This window comes from Sorex fumeus, unplaced genomic scaffold, assembly GCF_029834395.1.
Source record: "Sorex fumeus unplaced genomic scaffold, SorFum_2.1 ptg000128l, whole genome shotgun sequence".
NCBI classification, from domain to species: Eukaryota; Metazoa; Chordata; class Mammalia; order Eulipotyphla; family Soricidae; genus Sorex; species Sorex fumeus.
This window is the reverse complement of record NW_026606185.1, coordinates 9,574,373-9,595,905: the sequence shown is the minus strand read 5'-3', so window position 1 is coordinate 9,595,905 and position 21,533 is coordinate 9,574,373. Positions and strand designations below refer to the sequence as shown.

The following is a 21,533-nucleotide window of genomic DNA, read 5'->3' as shown; positions in this document are numbered from 1 at the left end:
ATTTCTTGAATTCCTAACAGAAATAAAGAGAAGTCTCTGCATCAAGACGCAAGCTATCTATTCTTAATTCCCTTTTCTGAAGATATTATCAACTTCCCAGTATCTACATGCATTCAACATCTTTCTCACCTATGTCATTACATCCTATCTCCTCCACTCTAATATGGACAGGGAAGGATTCAGTGATCATATGCTTTTCGCGTGGTAGCATGTGCCCACAGATCTCACATGGTCATAAATATTGACCGACTGAATAAAATGAATCTCTCCTTTCTGCCTTGGGGATAGACTATCTGAATAAATAGTGGTAAGAAGCAATAAAACTCACACAGAGGCGACCATTTCATTTTCCTTTATTTGTGGCACGAAAGACAAACAGTAGATACAGTGAGACTTGGAGCAAGATGCTTGGCTAGATGCTCCTGCCATACTGAGAAAGGTAATGCCTTTAATCAGACAACAAGGAGCCAAGTTTCCATTCTATTTGATCAGAAATAGTTTTTGAAACAGTCAAGTGATCTCACCAAGTTTGTTGTTTCCTTAAGATTGAAACTTGATTTCATGAATTCCTCTTGATTCCTATTAATCTCCTAAAGAGCTCTTATTTCAGTATAACAAAATGTTTTAGATCTAGATGTGATAAATTATTCTTTAAACATTATTATAAATACTAGTGGCTGAATATTATGAGAGATCTGCCATAGGACACAGGGAACTTTGTGGGCAAAAGCATCTGTTGGGCAAAAGCATAAAGAATGAAACCCAGTTGTGAAATATTAGCACAAGTTGATCCAATCTTGGTGACACAGACTCCTGCCCTGCCTTACTCCCCATCCCCCTCTGGCCAGGCACGACTGTCAAGGCTCCTAGGGAAGTCAAGGGCTCAATACGTGGCTTTCCTTGGAGAAATCTGCTCTACTTCACAGCCGCTGGGAAGAGCTGTAGAGTTTGGAGGGCAGTGACATGGATTCCACTGTCATTCTGATACCAATCATCACGGTATTTAGAGACTTAATAAACATGCCTCTGCCCATATGTCATGTGATTTTTATTTGGATGAACACAGTTGATTTAAAAAATATAGTCGATCAGATTATGATCAGTGACCCTCTGTGAAGCTTTAATACCACATTTTTGAGGAATAAACAATCCAATAGTTTCACTCAACAAAATCACCTTTGAAGATGCCTCCACTTTTTTCTTACTATCAAGATATATATATATATGTATACATATATACATATAGTACCATGCAGCATGATGATAGTCTGATTATTTCCATTGATTGATGTATTTCCCCTAGAATTTAAGATTTTAAATAACTAGATGGTTTTAATCATTCAAATGTGGTCAAAGTCTTAAAGGTTCCAAACTGATATAAGGCATGACTTTTTCCACATTGCCCATTAATATAATTATTTGGTAGTGTTGGGTACCAGCATTTATATACCGTTAACCTGCCAACAAGAATTGGTTATTGGCAACTTAAAATATTCAGAGGCAAAATGCATTTACTTGGCACACAAACTGTGTAGCGGAGAAACATAGACTTCTCCACCTTTGCAATATATAGGACTGATAATCAACACCTCAAGTTTTGGCCTATAGACAAGAGAGCACACAAAATTTTTATGACTCTTGAATATAGTATTCTTGAGCGGTGATGGTGGGTTTCTGCCACATCTGATCTTCGGTCTGAATCACACGAGCAAAGGCACCTGCATGAAGACAGTCTCAGTTACTCAGGATGTGATATAAGCAAGCACATGTGTATTTGAATGCTAAGGAGCTATGGGCTTATCCATCCTTGCATTATTACTTTCCAACACACCAATTTTTCACATGCACTGACACCCATAATCCTTAGAGGTCAAAAAGGAACACACAGAAGCACAAGTATGTCTTACAGATTTCAGTGCCATGCCACAACATTCAGGAGAGAGATGACGGATCTGATGGACTGTGTTACATTTGCAGCTATCCCAGGGCTGCCAGATACCATCTGAACTTCCAGTAGTTTTCCTTCCTCTGGTCCTGTCTCTGGAGATGGTTCTTTTTTGGGGGGTGGTTATCCCTTTAATTTTGGAAAAACACTATTCTTTCTTCAGTAATAGGTAATCATACTCTCCCCATGAAAGTATCTTCTGCTCATGTCAAGTAGCCAATCCAATCACTGCTGCCTTATGTTGTTGGCAACCCAAGCCTGTATTGGTGTCCAACATCTGTGTTTCTCTTAGGGTTGCAGTGGGAGTTCCTTGCGAAAGGGAACACGTTGAACTCTCCACTCTTTCTCTGGGTACGAACTCACCATGTGCTGAATGTTTATGTAATGAGTGAATGAATGAAAATACCCAGGTTCCTTATTTATTTGATGAGAAAGCACAAACTTCAACACACAGTTTAGCCTTTCATCCTCCTGTGAAAGCTCAACTGCAAAATATTTGATTTGCAGAATTTGGAAGGAGATATATCAGTGCCTCTAATGGCAAACTTTAAACAGCATTTTAAAGAGCAAGTGAATTATTCCTTAATAAAAGAATAAATTAATTAATGAGGAAGACTTGAAAATAACACTGGATTTACTACTCTAGTTTCACTGAGTTCAACATACTCTAAACTGAGCAGATTTGTGATTAGACATAATTATTCACAGATTTTTTTAAAAACATGAATGTTTTTTAAACATAATATGTGCCAAAATCATACAATTGCAAGCATTATCTCTCTCTCCTTGTATGTATGTATGTGAAGAAAGATAGATTTTTTGAGACTTAGAACGATGTGAGGGGAGAGAGAGAGAGAGAGAAAGCACGTGTTAAAGAGAGAACACAGGCTTCTCTAGAGTTGAAAAAGCAAGCAAAAGAACATAAAGACAAGCAAAGACATAAAAACAAAACACATTCAAGGTGGAACTCAGGCTTGAAGAGGAAGCAAGGTATTGCATGATTTATTGCATTACAACTTCAGCTCAATCAAATGTGTACTGCATTATTGCCATTATCATTACTGTAGTTATCACCTCCAATATGAAGATGAGAATCCAGTATACCATACTCAAGATCATATAAGTAAGTAGCAATTTCCACTGAGCCGTCTGAGCAAACAGCTTCTGACCTGTCTCTCTACTTGTCTAACATACCAGTTTCCAGTGCTCCAGCTCCATCAGCTTCCCCTATATTTCAACCACCTTTAAGAACAGGATAGTAATGAGGCCTTTAAGAACAGGATAGTAATGAGGCCTGGTTCAGGGATGGGGTTGACACTGAAGGACTTCATTGGAAGCCAACTGAGTTTAAGCCTGTTGAGTACACACTGAATTCCCAGGAGGGATTCCAAGACAGAAGGGATGCACAGAACAGATATGGATAAAGAATTTGGGGTCATCAGTAACCAGGAGGTGGTGAGAGGATTAGGCAGGGACAAAACATATTTGGAAGAAGAGAAGTCAAGTGTTTCCCTATACAGATTTGGATAGAGAAAAGGCGTCTAGAAACTGTGGGTGGTGACAAGAGAGGGTCTGGAGCACGTTGACTTAGATGGCAGAGAGGAAGTAACATTGGTGGGGAGAACAACATCAAGCACTGCTCAGAGAAGCAGAGGGAAGGTGGGAAATGTATATGAACATGTATGTGAACATATAATACTTTCAAATAAGTTTGACATGTACATGCCAACATGAACCACCAGTGGATCACACTTGAATGTGGTTTAATTAACACAATTGCACTCTTGGCATCAACAGGTTAATATGTTTTCTTCAAACGTGAGGCACTATTAGAGGCAAGAAACCTCTATAACATTAAAGCAATGGTTCATGTTGTTCATCTGATAAAAAAATGTTAAGACGGGGCCAGAGTAATAGCACAGTGAGTAGGGCACTTGCCATGCATGTGGCTAAAATGGGTTCAATTCCTGGCTCCCATATGGTCCCCTGAGCTCCTACAAGAGTGGTCTCTGAGCACAGAGTCATGAACAAGCCCTGAGCACTGCCATGTATGGTCCCCAAAGAAACAAACAAGATAAATTCACTACAGAATATTCAAGTCAAGAAAATAGAAGTCAGAGAAAATATGCCCACAGACTGAAGAAAAACACCAGAATTACTATTTTAAAAATGCAACTAACATGATACTAATGACATATTTATCCCATGTTTCTGATCCTTGAAAATCTACAGAATATAGGGATGCTCTTCAACAAATCTGGCAGTATGGTTAACCTTGACCATCATGCCCCAGGGTAGGGAGTGAGGTAGAGAGATGACGAGAGTGGATAAGTGACTTTATGGATGGATGGTGTATCTAGATGAAGGTGAGGTATTGAAGGTGAAGTATTTAAAAATCACATTTGAAGTTGATATTTTAACAAATTATTTGATAGGATAAAGATACATATATTTAAAGGATTACAGTTGATATATTATGTATATGTTTATATCCAAGGAATCACTGTGACCATCAATGTAATGAACATCCTTCACTCCAAACGGGGATACTACAAGGAGTATCCCCATTTCTCTTTTTATCTCTTCCTCATCTCTACATCTAGAAAAACACTAATATTTTATCAATACAATTCATTTGTGTCTTCTAGTATTTTATAGGGCTGGAGCAATGGCACAGTGGGTAGGGTGTTTGCCTTGCACATGGCCGACCTGGGTTCGATTCCCCCATCCCTCTCGGAGAGACTGGCAAGCTACTGAGAATATCCTGCCTGCACAGTAGAGCCTGGAAAGCTCCCTGTGACATTTTTGATATGCCAAAAACAGTAACAACAAGTCTCACAATGGAGATGTTACTGGTGCCCGCTCGAGCAAAATCTATGAACAACGGGAGGACAGTGCTACAGTGATAGTATTTTATAGAAATGGAAGAATACATTATGCACTATATTTTGGTCTAGTTTCTTTTACTTAATGTAATTATTTTGAGATTCATGTGTTGTTACACACACCAATATTCTTTTGATTTCTGAGTAGTAATTCACTGTATGGATTCATTCATTCAAATCAATCTTTAGTGGGTGAAATTTAGAATTTCATTGTTTCTAGTTTGAAACAATTACAAACTGTTTCGAATACTGTATGTGATGCAAGTTTTATATATGTGTATGCTTTAATTTTTTGGGGGGTTAACATCTAGTAGTAGAATGACTAGACTTACAGAATCATAGGTTTAAAGTTTTAGTTTTTCCACATCTTGGCAATTCTCCATACTGCCATTTAAAAACTTTACTTTTCCCATTTAGGCAGATATATTGATGTTTCAAACATGTATTGTTTCATTTTTTAAAATTTACTTATCTATAATGAACAAAGAGTGAAGCATCTTTTCATGTTCCTAAGGTATATCTGAAGATATTCTTGATGAATATCTGATAACTGCATTATTATTTTATTTATTATATTGGGTATTCTTTATATGTGTTGTAAATGGTAAATATGTAGTTGTAGTGTGTGGCTTCCATTTTCTTAATTTTTTTTCTATTCTTTTAATGAGTTCTGCTCTTGCCTGTGTTTTCTTAAGCTTACTTGAGGTTTAATGTCTGCACTTTTTCTTTTTCAGGTGACACCTGGCAGTGGTCAGGGCTTACTCTTGGCTCTGCTCGGAAGGCACAGGGAACCATATGGGAAGATGGGGATCAAACTCATGTCAGCAGCATGCAAGGCAAGCACCTTACTTGATGCACTATTGTTCCAGCTTTGTTTGCACTTCTTTTTCTAGTTTCTCAAGGTGAAAGGAAGTAGTCACTAATCTGAGTTCTTTTTTCTCTAATATTACAAGGTGGTTCTACAGAATTCCCCCAAATAGTGCAATTTTCAAAGATTTTATTTTACCTTTAAATATTAAATTTGGTTCAATGTACTTTCAAATTGTTCTTTTGACTTTTTGCTTTTGCCCATGGGCAATATAAAACTGCTATTCAGTTTCCAAAGTTTTGGAGCTTTCTAGAAATCATTTTGTTATTGATCTATAATACTACTGACACAAAATACACTTGATATTGCTTGAAATTATTAAATATAGTAATATTCTATCTGTTTTATTAACTGTCAATTCTAATATCTGTGTCATCCATTTTAGAGACATTATTTTTATTTACTGTTTACATTTTTATTTATTCATTTCTTTATTGAGATATAGTTTATGATACTATGAAAATCATTGTTTTGCAGTAGCAGATGTTTTGGGAAAGTTATGATGAACTAATTTTTAGCTTATAAAGTTTCTTCTTTTTTTTGCTTCTCTACTTACCAGTTAGTCTTGAAATTAATACAGACATTGTCAATTTCAATTTGTTTGCTGCTTGATATTGATGTATTGCTACAAATATACCTGAAATTTGTTTTTGAATTCAGTAATGCAGAAGCAGTTTCTCCTGATTTGCTGTGCAGTATGTTTCATCTTAACTGAATCCAATTATTGCCCACAACTGAGGCCCTTTGAGTATTCTGTGCAAAGCTCAGAAGTTGTATAGTTTTCTGATTAGACTGGTAAAAACAGGTATTTGTGTGAGCTCCAAATGCTGCTCTAGCTAATGCCATCATACAGTTCCTCCTAGTTTCAATGCAGATGCTGACTGGCTGACCACTGATTATACCAGGGGGCCTCTGAAGGTTTCTGGGTTCTCAATTCTCGCTGCCATGTCCTCTCTGGGACTATTCTGTAAACTGCATCTGCCTTACTCACCGCAGACTCAGCACTCTGCTCCTCAGCTCAGGTATTCTGTTGGGTTTATTCTACTGTACTATGGTCTGGGCCATCACGATCAATAGGACATACCTTGTTTGCTTATTATCTTGAAGGACCCTTATTATCGTTTCCTGATGCTCAAGAACTTGAAAATGAATGCTCCTTTCATTTTATAGAGAGCTTCCATAATTTGATGGGATAGGAAATCCAGTACCTGAACCTTAACTTTGATTCCTTATTTAAGTTCTTATCCCTCAGTCTGGATTTAAAACACGTGGGAATTAGATAGATTTTTAAAGTTTTGTTTGATTTCTCCTCCTCTGTACAGTCAGCCATGTAGGTCATGTCTGAACTAGTGTGTCTGTGTTTGGGCCAGTGTAGCCTTGTGACTTGCCCTCTCCACCTGAACTCTCCTCTAAATCTACCCTGAGATCTTGGTACATGCAGCCCTGCTGTGAGCCACACAGAAGACATGCCTCCCTTACCACATATCTCCATGCAGCAGCCTCTACATGCATATGAAGACAAACCCCCAATGTTTGTCCAAAGATCCAACTCAGTGGGGGTGGGGGGTGTAAATATGTATTTTGAACTCTTCAAATGGTACTTACAGGGATATGCACATTTCACTGTACATATATTTTATCTTGAAGGTAACTATAAATAACAAATTATAATTATATCCATACTAATCTATTTAGGATTAAGGTAACTGGATAACAGGGATGTTTGTAATATTCTTTCAGATTCATGAGAAACAAAATATATGGGAAAGGCATGTAGGTGGTTAGATATATGATCAGGCAAATCAGATGATATTATATGTCATTATCAACTCTTAAAGGTAGAAATATTATATGTCATTATCAACTCTTAAGGGTAGAAATAAGAAGTTTATTAAACCACTTTTTGCTTTATTTTTTATTTCTTATCTTATTTTTTTGCTTTCTTCATCCTGGAGATGGAACTGTGAGCCTCACATGTTAAAAAATGCTCTATCAAAGGCTGGAGAACAGTCTAATAGTCAAGTAGTAACTTTAAAAATACCAGGGTGCCTATACTTATATCACAGAACATAAAATTCAAATTAAAAAAGGTTGTAAGGGGCAGTAATGGTCACTTCTTAATGATCAAGGGATACATATATCAAGAAGAACTCACACTCTTAATGGTAGTCCATCACATAATGTACCTCATGTGCTTAATGATGGTTCATCAAAACATTTAAAACAACTATTAAGAGACATGAATAAAGAAACTGATAGCAACTTGATAGCAGGAGACTGACAATGCTCTATCACTACTGGATAGAACAGAAATGAAGGGAGCTGTCACAACAGATGCCACTGATTCAAAGGATCATCTGGTTGCTAGGAAAAATCTTTAAAAAAAATCTTTAAAAAATCATGAAATTGGAGAATTTAAAAGAAATGGATAAATTTTTGGATTCTTATTTTAACCCTCCCTATTTCCATGAGGAAAATATTACCCTGATACCAAAAGCAGACAGACACCACTGAAGAAGAAAACAACAGACATAAACCTTAATGAATATAGATGCACCAAACCACAACAAAATATTTGAAAAATCCAACAATACATTAAAAATATCACACCCCTCAATCAAGTATTGGGAATACTGGTCAGCTACATGCAGACAAAATAAACTCAGACCTCTTTCTAATAGCATGCACAAAAGCCAAATAAAAATGAATTAAGGACCTCAATATCAGACCTGAATACATAAGGTACATAGAGGAAAGAGTATGTAGAACTCTCTATGACACTGAAGCTAAAGGGATCTTCTAGGATGAAACACCACTGACCAAGCAAGTCAAAGCAAGGATAAACAAATGGCATGACATTAAGCTACAAAGCTTATGCACCTCAAAGGAAATGATGGCCAGGATACAAAGAAAGCACATGAAATGGGAAAAAATATTTTTCTAACACACATCTGATTAGGGATTAATATTCAAGATATATAAGGCACAGGTAAATTACAAGAAAAAAAATCAACCCCATAAAATAATTGGAAGAAGAGATGAACAGCAACTTCCTTTTAAAGAAGAAATAGAAATGGCCAAAAAGCATATAAAAAATTTTCTACATTATTTATCATCAGGGAAATGAAAATCAAAACAGTGAGATATCTCATACCACAGAGTCTGGCACACATCAAAAGAACAAAAACAACCACCTTTTCTATCTGCATATGTTGGCATGTATGCAGGTGGAAAAGAACTCTCATTTACTGCTGGTAGGAATGTTGGTTGGTCCAGTCTTTTTGGAAACAATATTGGCATTCCTCAAAAAAACTAGAAGTTGACTTCAATATGACCCATCAATACTGCTCCTGGGAATATATCTAGGGGCCCCAAAACACATATCAGAAACATCAGCTGCACTTCTGTGTTCATTGCAGTAATATTCACAATAGCCAGAATCTGAAAACAACCTGAGTGCCCAAGAACAGATGACTGGATAAAGAAGCTATGGTATATTTACACAATGGAATACTATGTAGCTATTAGGAAAAATGAAGTCATGAAATTTGCTTATAAATGGATGAACATGGAGATTATCATGTTGAGTGAAAGAGGACAGATATAGAATGACTTCACTCATTTGTGGGATATAAAAAATATTAGACTAATATCCAAGGCAAGGAAAAATGGGGGCCAGAATGGCTGGCCAATGGTTAGAAGCTTGTCACAATGTGTGTGGGGAAAAGGGTGGTTAGGATAGAGAAGGGACCAGTATGACAACAATACTTAGTAATGATAACTCTGGACAAAAATTGAGTGTTGAAAGTAGGTAAAGGGGATATACATAATAATCTCTCAGTTTCTACACTTTAAACCATAAGACCCAAAAGCAGAGGGGGAGAAATGGAAGGAGAGAAGAGAGAAGAGTCTGCCATGGAGACAGGATGGGCAGGGCAGGATATAGGCAAGGAATGTACACTGTGAAGGGAGGATGTTGGAAAATTATATAACTGAAAACCTATCAAGGACAACTCTGTAACTGTACATGTCATAGTGACTCAATAAAAACTTAGTTAAAAAGAAGGGGTAGAAGGAATTTTTCTCAATATAGTTAAATTCATTTATCACATATCCACAGCTAACATCATACTCATCATACTCATCATAAAATGAAAATGAAAGACCTGAAATTCTTCCTTCTAAGATCAGACACAATATAAGGTTTATCACACTCATTAACCCACTATTTAATTCAATATAGTAGCACTGTAGCACTGTCCTCCTGTTGTTCATTGGTTTGCTCAAATGGGCCCAGTAATGTCTCCGTCGTGAGACTTGTTGTTACTGTGTTTGGTATATTGAATACGTCACAGGGAGCTTGTTAGGCTTTGGCGTGTAGTTGAGATACTCTTGGTAGCTTGCCATAGTATATAATATAATGTTAGAATTCCTTGTCATAGCAATTATGCATGATGGTAATATTACAGGTATTCATACTGGAATAGAGTCAAACTATGACTATTTGCAGATAAAAGATACTATATTTCAAAAACTTGAATACTCTAAAAAAGGGTCCTAGAAAGGATCAACCTATAAATTTGTAGGCTACAAAATCAATACACTGAATATATGACTTTTTATATGTAAACAGTGAAATAGAAGAAATATTTTTAAAAATTTCACAATTGCACCTCAAAAATTAAGTATGGGAATAAATCTAACAAAAGTGTAATACTTATATAAAAGACTATATGCCACCTTTGAATAAAGATATAAGGGACTCAGAAATAAATTTCTCAGGAAAGAGCAACATAAGCAACATGCTGCAGAGATGCCTCCAGACCCTAAGCCAAGCTGTTTTATCCGGGGCAATCCGGTGGGGTCCCCCCACCTGGCCCAACTAGCCCTGGCAGCTAAAAACCTCCAGAACCCAATCACTGCCGTACTCACAACTGATTTCCACAGACTCTGCCAAGCCTTATTCATGAGTAAATCTGTTGAAACACCCAGGTATATGGGATTTGTGATTGAAATCTCCAGGTTCACATGGAGTCAGGAATGGGTGTCCCCTCCCCCTTTCCCTGTGCTTCCAGGTAGTATGAGGGTCACGCCCAGGAACTGTCTCTGGCACGACATAAGCTAATTAACAGTCATGATCCAGAGACTCAGAAATAAATCTCTTGGAAGAGATCAACAGAGAGCAACAGGCCGCAGAGATGCCTCCAGACTCCAAAGTCCTCATTCAGTTAAAAAAAATTAAATTAACTCAACTATATAACTGTATTTAAAATTATGACTCCATTGTAAAATCACGGTATCACTGTCACCCCATTGTTCATCGATTTACTCAAGCAGGCACCAATAACGTCTCTATTCCTCCCTGCCCTGAGATTTTAGCAGCTTCTCCTTACTTGTCTTTTCCCAGTAATTGGAGACTCTTTCAGGATCAGACGAATGAGACCTGTTGTTGTTAATGGTTTTGGCATATCAAATATGCCACGGGGAGCTTGCCAGGCTTTGCCCATGTGGGCAGGATACTCTTGGTAGCTTGCAGGGCTCTCCAAGAGGCATATATTTATATATTTCTCTCTATGATCTGTTGCCCTGTTGCCTACTATCAGAACCTCATCAAATATGGTGTGGTAATTATGGGAAATGGGTCTGAAGTGTCTTAAAATGTGTCTTGGAGCAGAAAGAGGCCTGGAGTGTGGCGGTGGTTGGGTAGTGGAGGTCGGCTGCTGGTGCTGGGTCCCTTGGGGCAGGGAGGGCTCTCACCCGCCCCACTCTGGGGCACCCTGAGTGAAAACAGCCCGGCACAGAGTCTGCGCCAGTGTGAAATGCACACTTAATTCTAGGGAAAGTTTTTTGGATTACCTTTCGCAGAATATTCATAACAAGCAACACAAAATAAATTATGTAGGCCCTGCTTTGGGGGCAGGCTTTGAGGGTTGGGTGGTAACACTTGAAATATGGTGGTGGGAAGGTGTAATGGTGATGGGATTGGTGTTGGAATATTAAATGTAATAAATTATTGTGAACAACTTTATACAAATAAAATAGAAAGTGAAAAATAAGATATAAGGATATGGAACATATCCCCAGAAAATTGTCAAAATCATAATACTACCCAAAGCACTTTACAAATTCAATTCTATCCCTATAAACACTCCCATGATATTTTAAAAGACAATGAACAAATGCTGTTGAAATTTACATGGAGTAATAACACCTCTCCCTGAATAACCAATCCTAGCCAACCCTAGGTAAAAAAAAGACTTTTCAAAATTATATTGTAAAGTTATGGTAATCAAGACAGTATGGTACTGTAATGAATACAGACACTCAGGACAATGGAACAGAATTAAGAGTCTAGAGACAGACACATCCTCAGATATATGGACAGGTAGTCTTCAGTTAGGGAGCAAGTAATATGAAGTGGAGAAAAAAGTAATACTACAACAAATGGTGTTGTGAAAACTGGTCGTTCACAGGTAAAAAAACAAACTAAGACCACTATCTAACACCATGAACAAAAGTGAACTCAAAATTCACTGAAGACCTATTATCAGGCTGGAATTCATAAATTATGTTGAGGAAAATTTAGGCACAGCTCTTCATGACACTGAATTTAGAGGCATTTTCTGAATCCAATGGCATCCAGCAAAGAGCCTACATCAAATTAAGAAGCTTCTACCGCGCTCCCCCACCCCACAAAAAAATGATCAGAATAAGAAGACATCTTATACACTAGGAAAAAATATTTGTTCGCCATCTGACAAAGGGTAAACACACCAGCTATTATGAAGCACGTCTAAACCTTAGCAAAAAATAAAAACCTAATAAAAATGTGAAGAAGTGATGAGTAGAAACTTTCTCAAAGAAGAAATATTGATGGCCAACTCACAAATGAAAAAATGCTCTCCATCACTTGTCATCAGATAAATGTAAATTAAGACAACTTTGAGATAAAACAACAATAAGAAATGCAAATTAAAACAGCAATGAGAAAAAACAACAACAAGAATGGCTCACATCACAAATGACAAAGATAAGTCTTGGCATGGATTTGTGGGAAAGTGGACTAGTGGGAATGTCAACTGGTTCAACCTTTTGGGAAAATATTATGATACTTTTGGAAAAAACTAAGAATTGACCTTCCTTTCTTGGCATCTACCAATTTCCTTTCTTGGCATCTACCCCAAAGAACAAAATCTCTATTCAGAAAAGACACTTAACAATAGCCAAAATCTGGAAATGATCCAAGGGTCAAAAAACATATGACAGTATAATAAATCATAGTATGTATACACAATGGAATAGTATATGTTCTTTAGACAAATTCACACAATTTGCTCCTATGTGGATGGATTTGGACAGTGTCATGGTGAGTGAAGTTAGTCAAAAGGATAAGGTTAGATAATAACACTCTCATTTATGGGATATAAAGAAATACAGTAGGGAAATAACAAATTTCCCAAGGTGACAGAACCTGAGAGCTAGTCCACAGAACTAAAGTTACTACGTGGGGGATGCAAGCTATAGTAGGTTGGGGTGGGGGTACACTGGGATAATAATGGAGGAAAGAGACACTCGGGTGAAGAGTGTGGTGCTAGAATATTTAATGAAACCATGCCATTAAAATATTAGGCAAAGCCTGGCAAGCTACCCATGACGTATTCAATATGCCAAACATAGTAACAACAAGTCTCAAAATGGAGACGTTACTGGGCCCACTCGAGCTAATTGATTATACGTAATGGTGCCTAAAATTTAAAAAATTTAAAAACAAGAAAAAAACAAGTTAAATCTAGTTGTGACAGCATAGATGAACTCAGGGGATGTTAAATAAGAAAAATTAAAAGAAATGCAAATAATGCATGATTTCACTTATGTGTAGAAAATTAAAAAGTATTAGTCTTTAATATTACAGCTACATGGGTATAAAAGGATTAGTATTTATTGGTATTAGTTTTGATGCACATGATTACTGCTTCCATCATAAAAATTATTTAAAATCATAGAAAAGTATTCAGATTTGTAGTTACTAGGAGTGGAGGGGGAGGTAGAGGACCAGGAGTAAATGGGTCAAAAGGTATAAACTTCCAGCTGCAAGATAAATAAGTTCTAGAATGGAATGTATTTGCTTGGATAAGAAGAAAATCAACCAAGTCGCAAGGTTTGCAATTTTAAGCCAACACACAAAGTAAAAGTTCAGTTTCATGGGGCTAGAGCAATAGCACAGTGGGTAGGGTTTTTTGCCTTGCAAGCTGCTGACCTGGGTTCAATCCCCAGCATCCTATATGGTTCTCCAAACACTGCCAGGACTAATTTCTAAGTGCAGAGTCAGGAGCAACCCCTCAGTATTGCTGGGTGTAATCCAGTATTGCTGGGTGTAATCCAAAAAAGCAAAAAAAAAAAAAAAAATTAAGTTAAAAAAAAGTTCAGTTTCATTTTGCTTTTTACCTACAATATTACTGATGTTTACATGGAAGAAAGGTAAAGTGAATAGGCGAGAGAGACAAGTGTTGGGAAGAGGGAGAGAATTTTCAGGGAGCCATGGGGTTCTCGATTTCAAGTTCCATATCCCAGCCTGAACATAAGTCTGTCCTTCAAGGGCACCAAAGTCGACAGGGAGCCAGAAAAGCTGACGCTGGCTGTCAAGGGCAGAATGCAGCGGTGACTGAGGGTTGGAGGAGTTCAATAGAGTAATCTGATTCTCCATAGGAAAGAAGGTGTTTTGCTCTAGCTTAATGTGGACTCTGGAGAAACACTGCAGTTTTCTCTCTCTTCTAGCAAATAGGTACTGAGCCGTCCTCACAGCCTAAGCATCTGGGTGTTGGAGCTGAGGATATGTGGTGGGCTGAGGCTGTGGCAGTGAAGTAAGACTCACACTGAGTAACATCTACTGTACAAAAATATACACTGTGAATGGCATCACAAAGGAAAGCTGATTTGCCCTAGAAACTGACGACCTGATTTAATCCGGGGAAACAAAGAGAAGTGGTGGCTAGCTGATAAGACTGGAAAGAGCTTTCTGGGAATAGGGGAGACTGGTGGTTCACGGGATGCCCCTGGAGAGGGGGCCTCTCATGAGATATTCCCTGTGGTCCGCTGACATGTTTGTAAAGGGAAGTGTGGTCAGAGACCAATAGTCAGCAAAAGCAGAAATATCTGAGAAATTCCAGTTTAGTCACACACACACAAGGTCTGTACAATAAGTAGCCCAGACCCAGAAGTGATGCGTTTTCCTTCCTACTCCCCAGTCACAGAAACTGGTATTTCTCTAACCCGCAATTCCAGAGTTAGAAGAAGGCTGGTGCCGCTTTAATTCTGTGCAGGATAGGACTATGGGGATAGTGGCAGATGTCATTTTTCCTGTCATGTTCAAGTGTCATTGCTCCTGTGTGGTCAGTGCCACATAGACTCCTGCCTTGGGACGCCACATCTGGGAGAGTCCCACAGAGATGGGAGCTGTGCGGCTCAGACAATGCCCAGGCACCTGGCATGCTGGCTGACTGGAGTCCACTTCCACATGAGTTAGACATGTGTGCCTCCCTATCCACCTGTGGAGTGGAGCAGGTAGCCTTTGAGTTGACACTGAGGTATCCTACATCAGGAAAAGGCTTCACACATTTTTGTCATCTCCTCCTTGTAAAAATTTCCTGAGATAAACACCATCCCATTCCTGATCAAGAGCCCTGAGAGGCACAGACACCATTTCCTTCATCTGTGCTGAGCATCTATTATAGGCCTGGACCTGGTGGATTCTCAGGAAGTGATGCAGAAGGCGTGCTGAACGTGGGAATGTCTTTAATATAAACATGTATTAAGAGGGTATTCAGTGGACATTCCTGGACCTTGGAAATCGTGCCTTTAAAGTAAACAGAGGTTGAGAAGATGGATCAAAAGGCTAGACCACATCTTTGCCTACAGGAGGTTCAGGTTCCATGCCTGGAACCAAATAGTCCCCTACGCATGGCTGGTAATGATCCCTGAGCCCTGAGCTGGGAGTAGCCTTCACACTGCCAGGTAAGCCCCCAAGTAAAACCAAACACAACATCCAATCAGATGAAAAAAAACAAAAACTAAAACAACACACACACACACACACACACACACACACACACACACACACATACACAAGAACAGATTCATGCAATTTAACCAGAAAACCCAGAGGAGGATGTGGGGCTCAGTGAAGTGAGAGGCCCCGGGCTCTACATGTATGCAGTGAGGAGCGGTGCCAGGGGCTGTCTCCTGGATAGCCACACTCAGATATCCCTAAGAGACTGAATACAGATGCTAAGGCAGGTGGACATCCAGCCTTGGCCTCCTGTGAATCGGGACTGCAGTGCTCTAAGTGATACCATGTGCACTGCGAAGGTAGAAGGAACATGCCAGGCTCACTGGCTACTGCCCTGTGAATGAGCCCTCCGGCCTCCTCAGAATATGCCAAGGTTAGAGTGATGAAGAGCAAGAGACCAGGCTCTCCACACCATACTCACCCTGGGTGCCAGGACGCAGAGCATGGAATAAGTATGCCACCTAAACTCCCCAGCACGGCCTGCTACCTGGGGACAGGCCAGGTGGGTATTTACCATCTGTGCCATTCAAGACAGCAAAGGCAAATCACATAGACACACTCAACAGTCAAATATGGACTTCTGAATGCCATATGAAGCTGAACAAAGGTTGAGATGATAAAAATTAAACTGACACCAGCTAAAATGACACCCAGAGGCCCTTTGTTGCAGGTTTGTGAAGGACTCACTGTCTTCCTGACACACAGTCCCAGCCCTGTTCATGGCCACAACTGGCTCTGCTATGCAGGGACCTCTCCTTCCTACAGCTGCCAACTTCTCTCCATTTTCTTAAGCGCAGCTTCCTTTGTCCTCTCAGACAATGCAAAGACATGATGCTTACTTGTCCCCCCTCTTCTTCTGTTCTTTCTTTCTTCTGTTCTTTCTTTCTTCTGTTCTTTCTTTCTTTCTTTCTTTCTTTCTTTCTTTCTTTCTTTCTTTCATACTTTTCTCTCTCTCTCTCTCTCTCTCTCTCTCTCTCTCTCTCTCTCTCTCTCTTTCTCTCTAATCTGGATGGCAGTGGTCTGTACTCTGAGAGAGATAAAAAATTCAAGTTTGAATTTTTTGTGTTGGGTCAGGCTCTGTTGGCACCAACAAATCTCTGAGTCAGGACTCCTCATAGCTGCTCTAAGGCTGAGTGTGCAATCTCTATTGCACAAAGTTTCCTAAACCAGACATTAAGATGGCGGAAATGAATAGGTATAAAAGAGGGGAATGCTCAGATTGTCCTTGACCTAGATCATAGAAATGAGATTGACAGGAAAGGAAAGAAACTAAAGTGGGGAGTAGGAAGAGATGGATGTGACAAATATTAGATATATAGGAGACACTGGAAGCCTTTACAAGGGACACTGGATATAGACACTGGATATATACAAGGGACACTGGATATATAAAAGACACTGGAAGCCTTTACAAATAATGGGAAGAAAAGACAAACATCAAATTCCTCAGAGAATAAATACAAATGGCCAAAAGGCACATGAAAAGTGTTCTACATTCCTAATCATCAGGGAGATGCAAATCAAAGCAACAATGAGATAACATCTTACACCACAGAAACTGGGACACATCAAAAAGAACAAGAACAACCAGTGCTGGTGAGGATGCTGGGAGAAAGGAACTCTTATTCACGGTTGGTGGGAATGCCGACTAATCCAGCCTTTTTGGAAAACAATATGGACATTTCTCCAAAAACTAGAAATTGAGCTCCCATCTGACCCAGCAATATCACAAGTGGGAATATATCCTGGAGATACAGAAAACCATAGTAGAAATGACATCTGCACTTGTATGTTTATGCAGCATTGTTCACAATAGCCAGAATCTGGAAAAAATCTGAGTGCCTGAGAACAGATGACTGGTTAAAGAAACTTTGGTACATTTACACAATGGAACGCTATGCAGCTGTTAGAAGAGATGAAATCCTGAAATTTGCATTGAAGTGAATGGACGTGGAGAGTATCATGCTAAATAAAATGAATCAGAAAGAGAGGGATAGACATAGAAGGACTGCACTCATTTGTGGAATATAAAATATCATAATATGAGACTGACACCCAAGGACAGTAGAGACAGGGCCAGGAATTTTGTTCCATGGTTGGAAGCCTACCTCATGAGCTGGGGGAGTAGGCAGTTGGGATGGAGAAGGGACCACTAAGTAAAGGAAGGTTGGAGGGATCACTCAGGATGGGAGATGTGAACTGAAAGTAGACTAAGACTTAGTATCTGTATTGCAAATCATAGCACCCCAAATTAGAGAGAGCAAGAAAAAATGTACCTGCCACAGAGGCAGGGGGTAGTATGGGGTGGTGGTAGTGGGAGGGACTCTGGGAACAATGGTGGTGGAAAACGTGCATTGCTGGAGGGATGGGTGCTTAATCATTGTATGACTAAAATGTAATCATGAAAGTTTGTAACTGTATCTCACAGTAATCCAATAAAAAAAAGAAAAAAAAAGAAAAATGCTCTACATCACTCATCATCAGGGAAATGCTATTCAATGCAACAATGAAATTTCATCTCATACCACAGAGACTGGCACACATCAAAAAGTACAAGAACAATCAGTATTTGTACATATGTGGGTAGAAATGGACTCTCATTCTTTGTTGGTGGGAATGATGACTGCTCCCGCCTTTTAGGAAAACAATATGGTTATTCCTCAAAAAGAAATTGAGCTTCCATTAGATACAGTAATACTGCTGCTCCTGGAAACATATCCCAGGGTCCAAACACACAGCAGGAAAACCATCTGTACTCCTATGTTCTTTGCAGCACTATTGACAATAGCCAGAATGTGGAAACAACCCAAGTATCTGAGAACAAGTGACTGGAGGAAGAAACTATGGCACATCTACAGAATGGAATACTGTGCAGACATTAGGAAAAGTTAAGTCATGAAATTTGCTTATACAAAGTTGTACAAGGAAAGTTTCATGCTAAGTGAAATGAGTCAGTGGAAGACAGACAAACATAGACTGTTCACACTGATTTGCAGACTGTTAGAGTAGTATGAGAATAATACCAAAATACAGTTAGAAATGAGGGCCAGGAAGGCTGATCCATGGTAGAAAGCTTACCACAAGTTGTAGACAAGTGTAGTTAGGTCAGAGAAGGGACCACTATGCCTGCCAATGATCACTGGAAATGATCACTTTGGACAAAAGTTGAGAGATAAAAGGAAGTAAATGATGTGCATGCTACTCTTTCAGTCACAGTATTGCAAACCATAGTGCCTAAAAGGAAAATGAAGGATGGGAGGATAGGGGAAGAGAGAGAGAGAGAGAGAGGAGAGAGAGAGAGAGAGAGAGAGAGAAGGAAAAAGTATCTGAAAACTGGGACATTCATCATTCATGGTGGGAAATGTACACTGATGGAATAATGGGTATTGGAACACTGTATGATTGTATGACTGAAACCCAATCACGAATAGCTTTGTAACTTTGTATCTCACAGTTTTCAGTAATTAAAAAGAAAAAAAAATGAAATGTATATGCCCTGGATAAATAGGTAGTGATCAATAATATAATAACATGGAAAAATGTGCCTGTCAAGGAGGCATATAGGCTGGTGAGAGGGCCCCAGGGGAAACTGGTGAGGAGGAGCTGACACTAGTGGGATGGTGTTGGAGCACGGGATGCCTGAAACTCAAGGTAAATGATGGTGCCTTGATTTACCTTGTGGAGAGCAAGGTAAATCATGGTGCCTTGATATTTAAGACATCTTTCATGTAAAAAAAAGTATTTAAAAAAGAGAATACAGAGTGTGGTCTACAACTGGCCTTTTATTTATTTATTTATTTATTTTCATTTTATTTTATTTTTGCTTTTTGGGTCAAACCCAGCAATGCACAGGGGTTACTCCTGGCTTTGCACTCAGGAATTACTCCTGGCAGTGCTCAGGGGACCATATGGGATGCTGGGAATCAAACTCGGGTCGCCACGTGCAAGGCAAATGCCCTACCCACTGTGCTATCACTCCAGCCCCTACAATTAGCCTTTTAAAATTCCATTTACAGTTATTAAAAATGGACCGAAAGCTCAAATGATAGCTAGTTTTCTCATATTTTGATGTAAAATCTGTTGGTAAATACTTGATGACTACATATCTGTAGATTCAAAGCTTTGAATCCTATATGACCCAAGATGTAGACAGCAGTTAGAATATTGCTTTAGAAACTGAGCAGCATACTGGGGAGCAGCCAAGCCCTCAGGGCCAATAGAAGACACTGAGTTGGGGACCCTTCCAGAGACAAGCTCACAGGCAGTCAGCTGGTCACGCTATCTGACCTTTATGACCTTATCTAGTTATTCTTCTCAATTTAGTCATTTCCCCCTTATTTTAAGAAATACAAGCACCAACTGGTTTGTGTGGGGTGATCACTGCAGCGCCCAACACTGCTGGGTTTGATTATCACGTCACCCATCTCTCACTGTCAGACCAGGAACCCCCAGGAGTAACCTGAAAGCCCTGAGCAATGCTTGGGGGCCTCCTGCCACATAAATGATACATATAAGCATGTAGGTTAATCAATACATACAGTTGACACAAATGAAGGGAAGAAAAGAAAACCTGACAAATTGTCCTTTTCAGCAGCTCTGTCCCAAGCACAGAATGTGACCCATGAAGATGTCTGTGGCATCCCAGGAAGCAAGCAGCTTTGTGACCTTGGTCACTGACTGCCCCGAGACCTGGCCATCACCTGGGGAACGGAGCTAGTTCTGAGTCCCCAGGTCTCTGCTCCCGGTGCACAGCTCCAGATGGAGTAGCAGAGATGGTGGTCTGGCCCTGTGCCTCACCTGATGCTCTGAGGGAGCTGCTCCCTTCTGGGTGCTCAGAGCCTACCTGGCGGTGTCTACACTATGCTGGCACGTCCACAAAGATGAGGGATTCTAAGTCTTTCACTTGGTTCCTAAAGTTAGGATCATTTTAACACTGCCTTTCCTTCTGGCTTGTTTATGGGCCACACTTGGCACTGCTCAGGGCTTACTCTTGGCTCTGTGCTAGGAATCACTCCTCATGGGGCTTGAGGGACCACATTGGGTGGCAGGAACTGAATCTGGGTCAGCTGCATGCAAAGCAGGCACCTTACCCTGCACTCACTCTCCAGCCCTTAATCCTGACTTCCTCAGGTACGTGTGAAAGCTAAGTTCAGGATCAGAGAACTATCTCTCAGAAAATAATACCTATCAGTAGCCTAATTATTACTAGCATGATGCCCCAGCCCATGAGAGAGAGGCAGGAAAGGAGTAGCTCTGTGTCTGCTAGGGTCCCTGGCACTTGGGCGATATCCTATGAGTCACACAGTCCGTGTCCTTGTCATGAGGGACTCCAGCTGGAACCAAAAATATACCATCTTCACAGGCCAGGAAGGGTTTCAGCACACAGTAGAAAAATGGATGGAAGCAGAAAGTAGAGGCCTAGAAAGTAAGTGCTCTGCCCAAGGACCAGCCAAAGCAATCATTTGTAAACACTTTGTGGCAAATGTATAGAGAAGCATAGAGAAAAAGCACGCTGATAGTTCCATGTCTCTGGGTATGACACTACCTTTAGGACCAACCTTTAGGACCAACCTCAGGCTCAGACTCTGTCCAGTCGGGCCCGGCATCAGCATGTGGGCAAGGGGGGAGCCTAGCGGCTGGGGTGTGGGGAGTCCTTCCCTGTGTCTTTAGGAGCTTGTAGGGGTATATGTTGGGGCAGAGGATATGCTGATATCTGACCCAGATGGAAGGGCAGCTTCCTAGGGTCACTAGGACACAGCACACTGCTCA

At 39.8% G+C, this 21,533-nt stretch overlaps 1 protein-coding gene across 1 annotated transcript in view; it reads right to left on the bottom strand.

The window, feature by feature from the left end:
• Positions 1-353: 353 nt before the first annotated feature.
• The window catches only part of COBL (cordon-bleu WH2 repeat protein), a 297,521-nt gene continuing 276,341 nt past the window's right edge, over positions 354-21,533 (bottom strand). Inside the window, exon 15 of the mRNA XM_056138339.1 lies at positions 354-1,718. Within this exon, the coding sequence (XP_055994314.1) occupies positions 1,701-1,718 (18 nt within the window). The 3' untranslated portion in view covers positions 354-1,700. The remainder of the gene's footprint in view (positions 1,719-21,533) is intronic.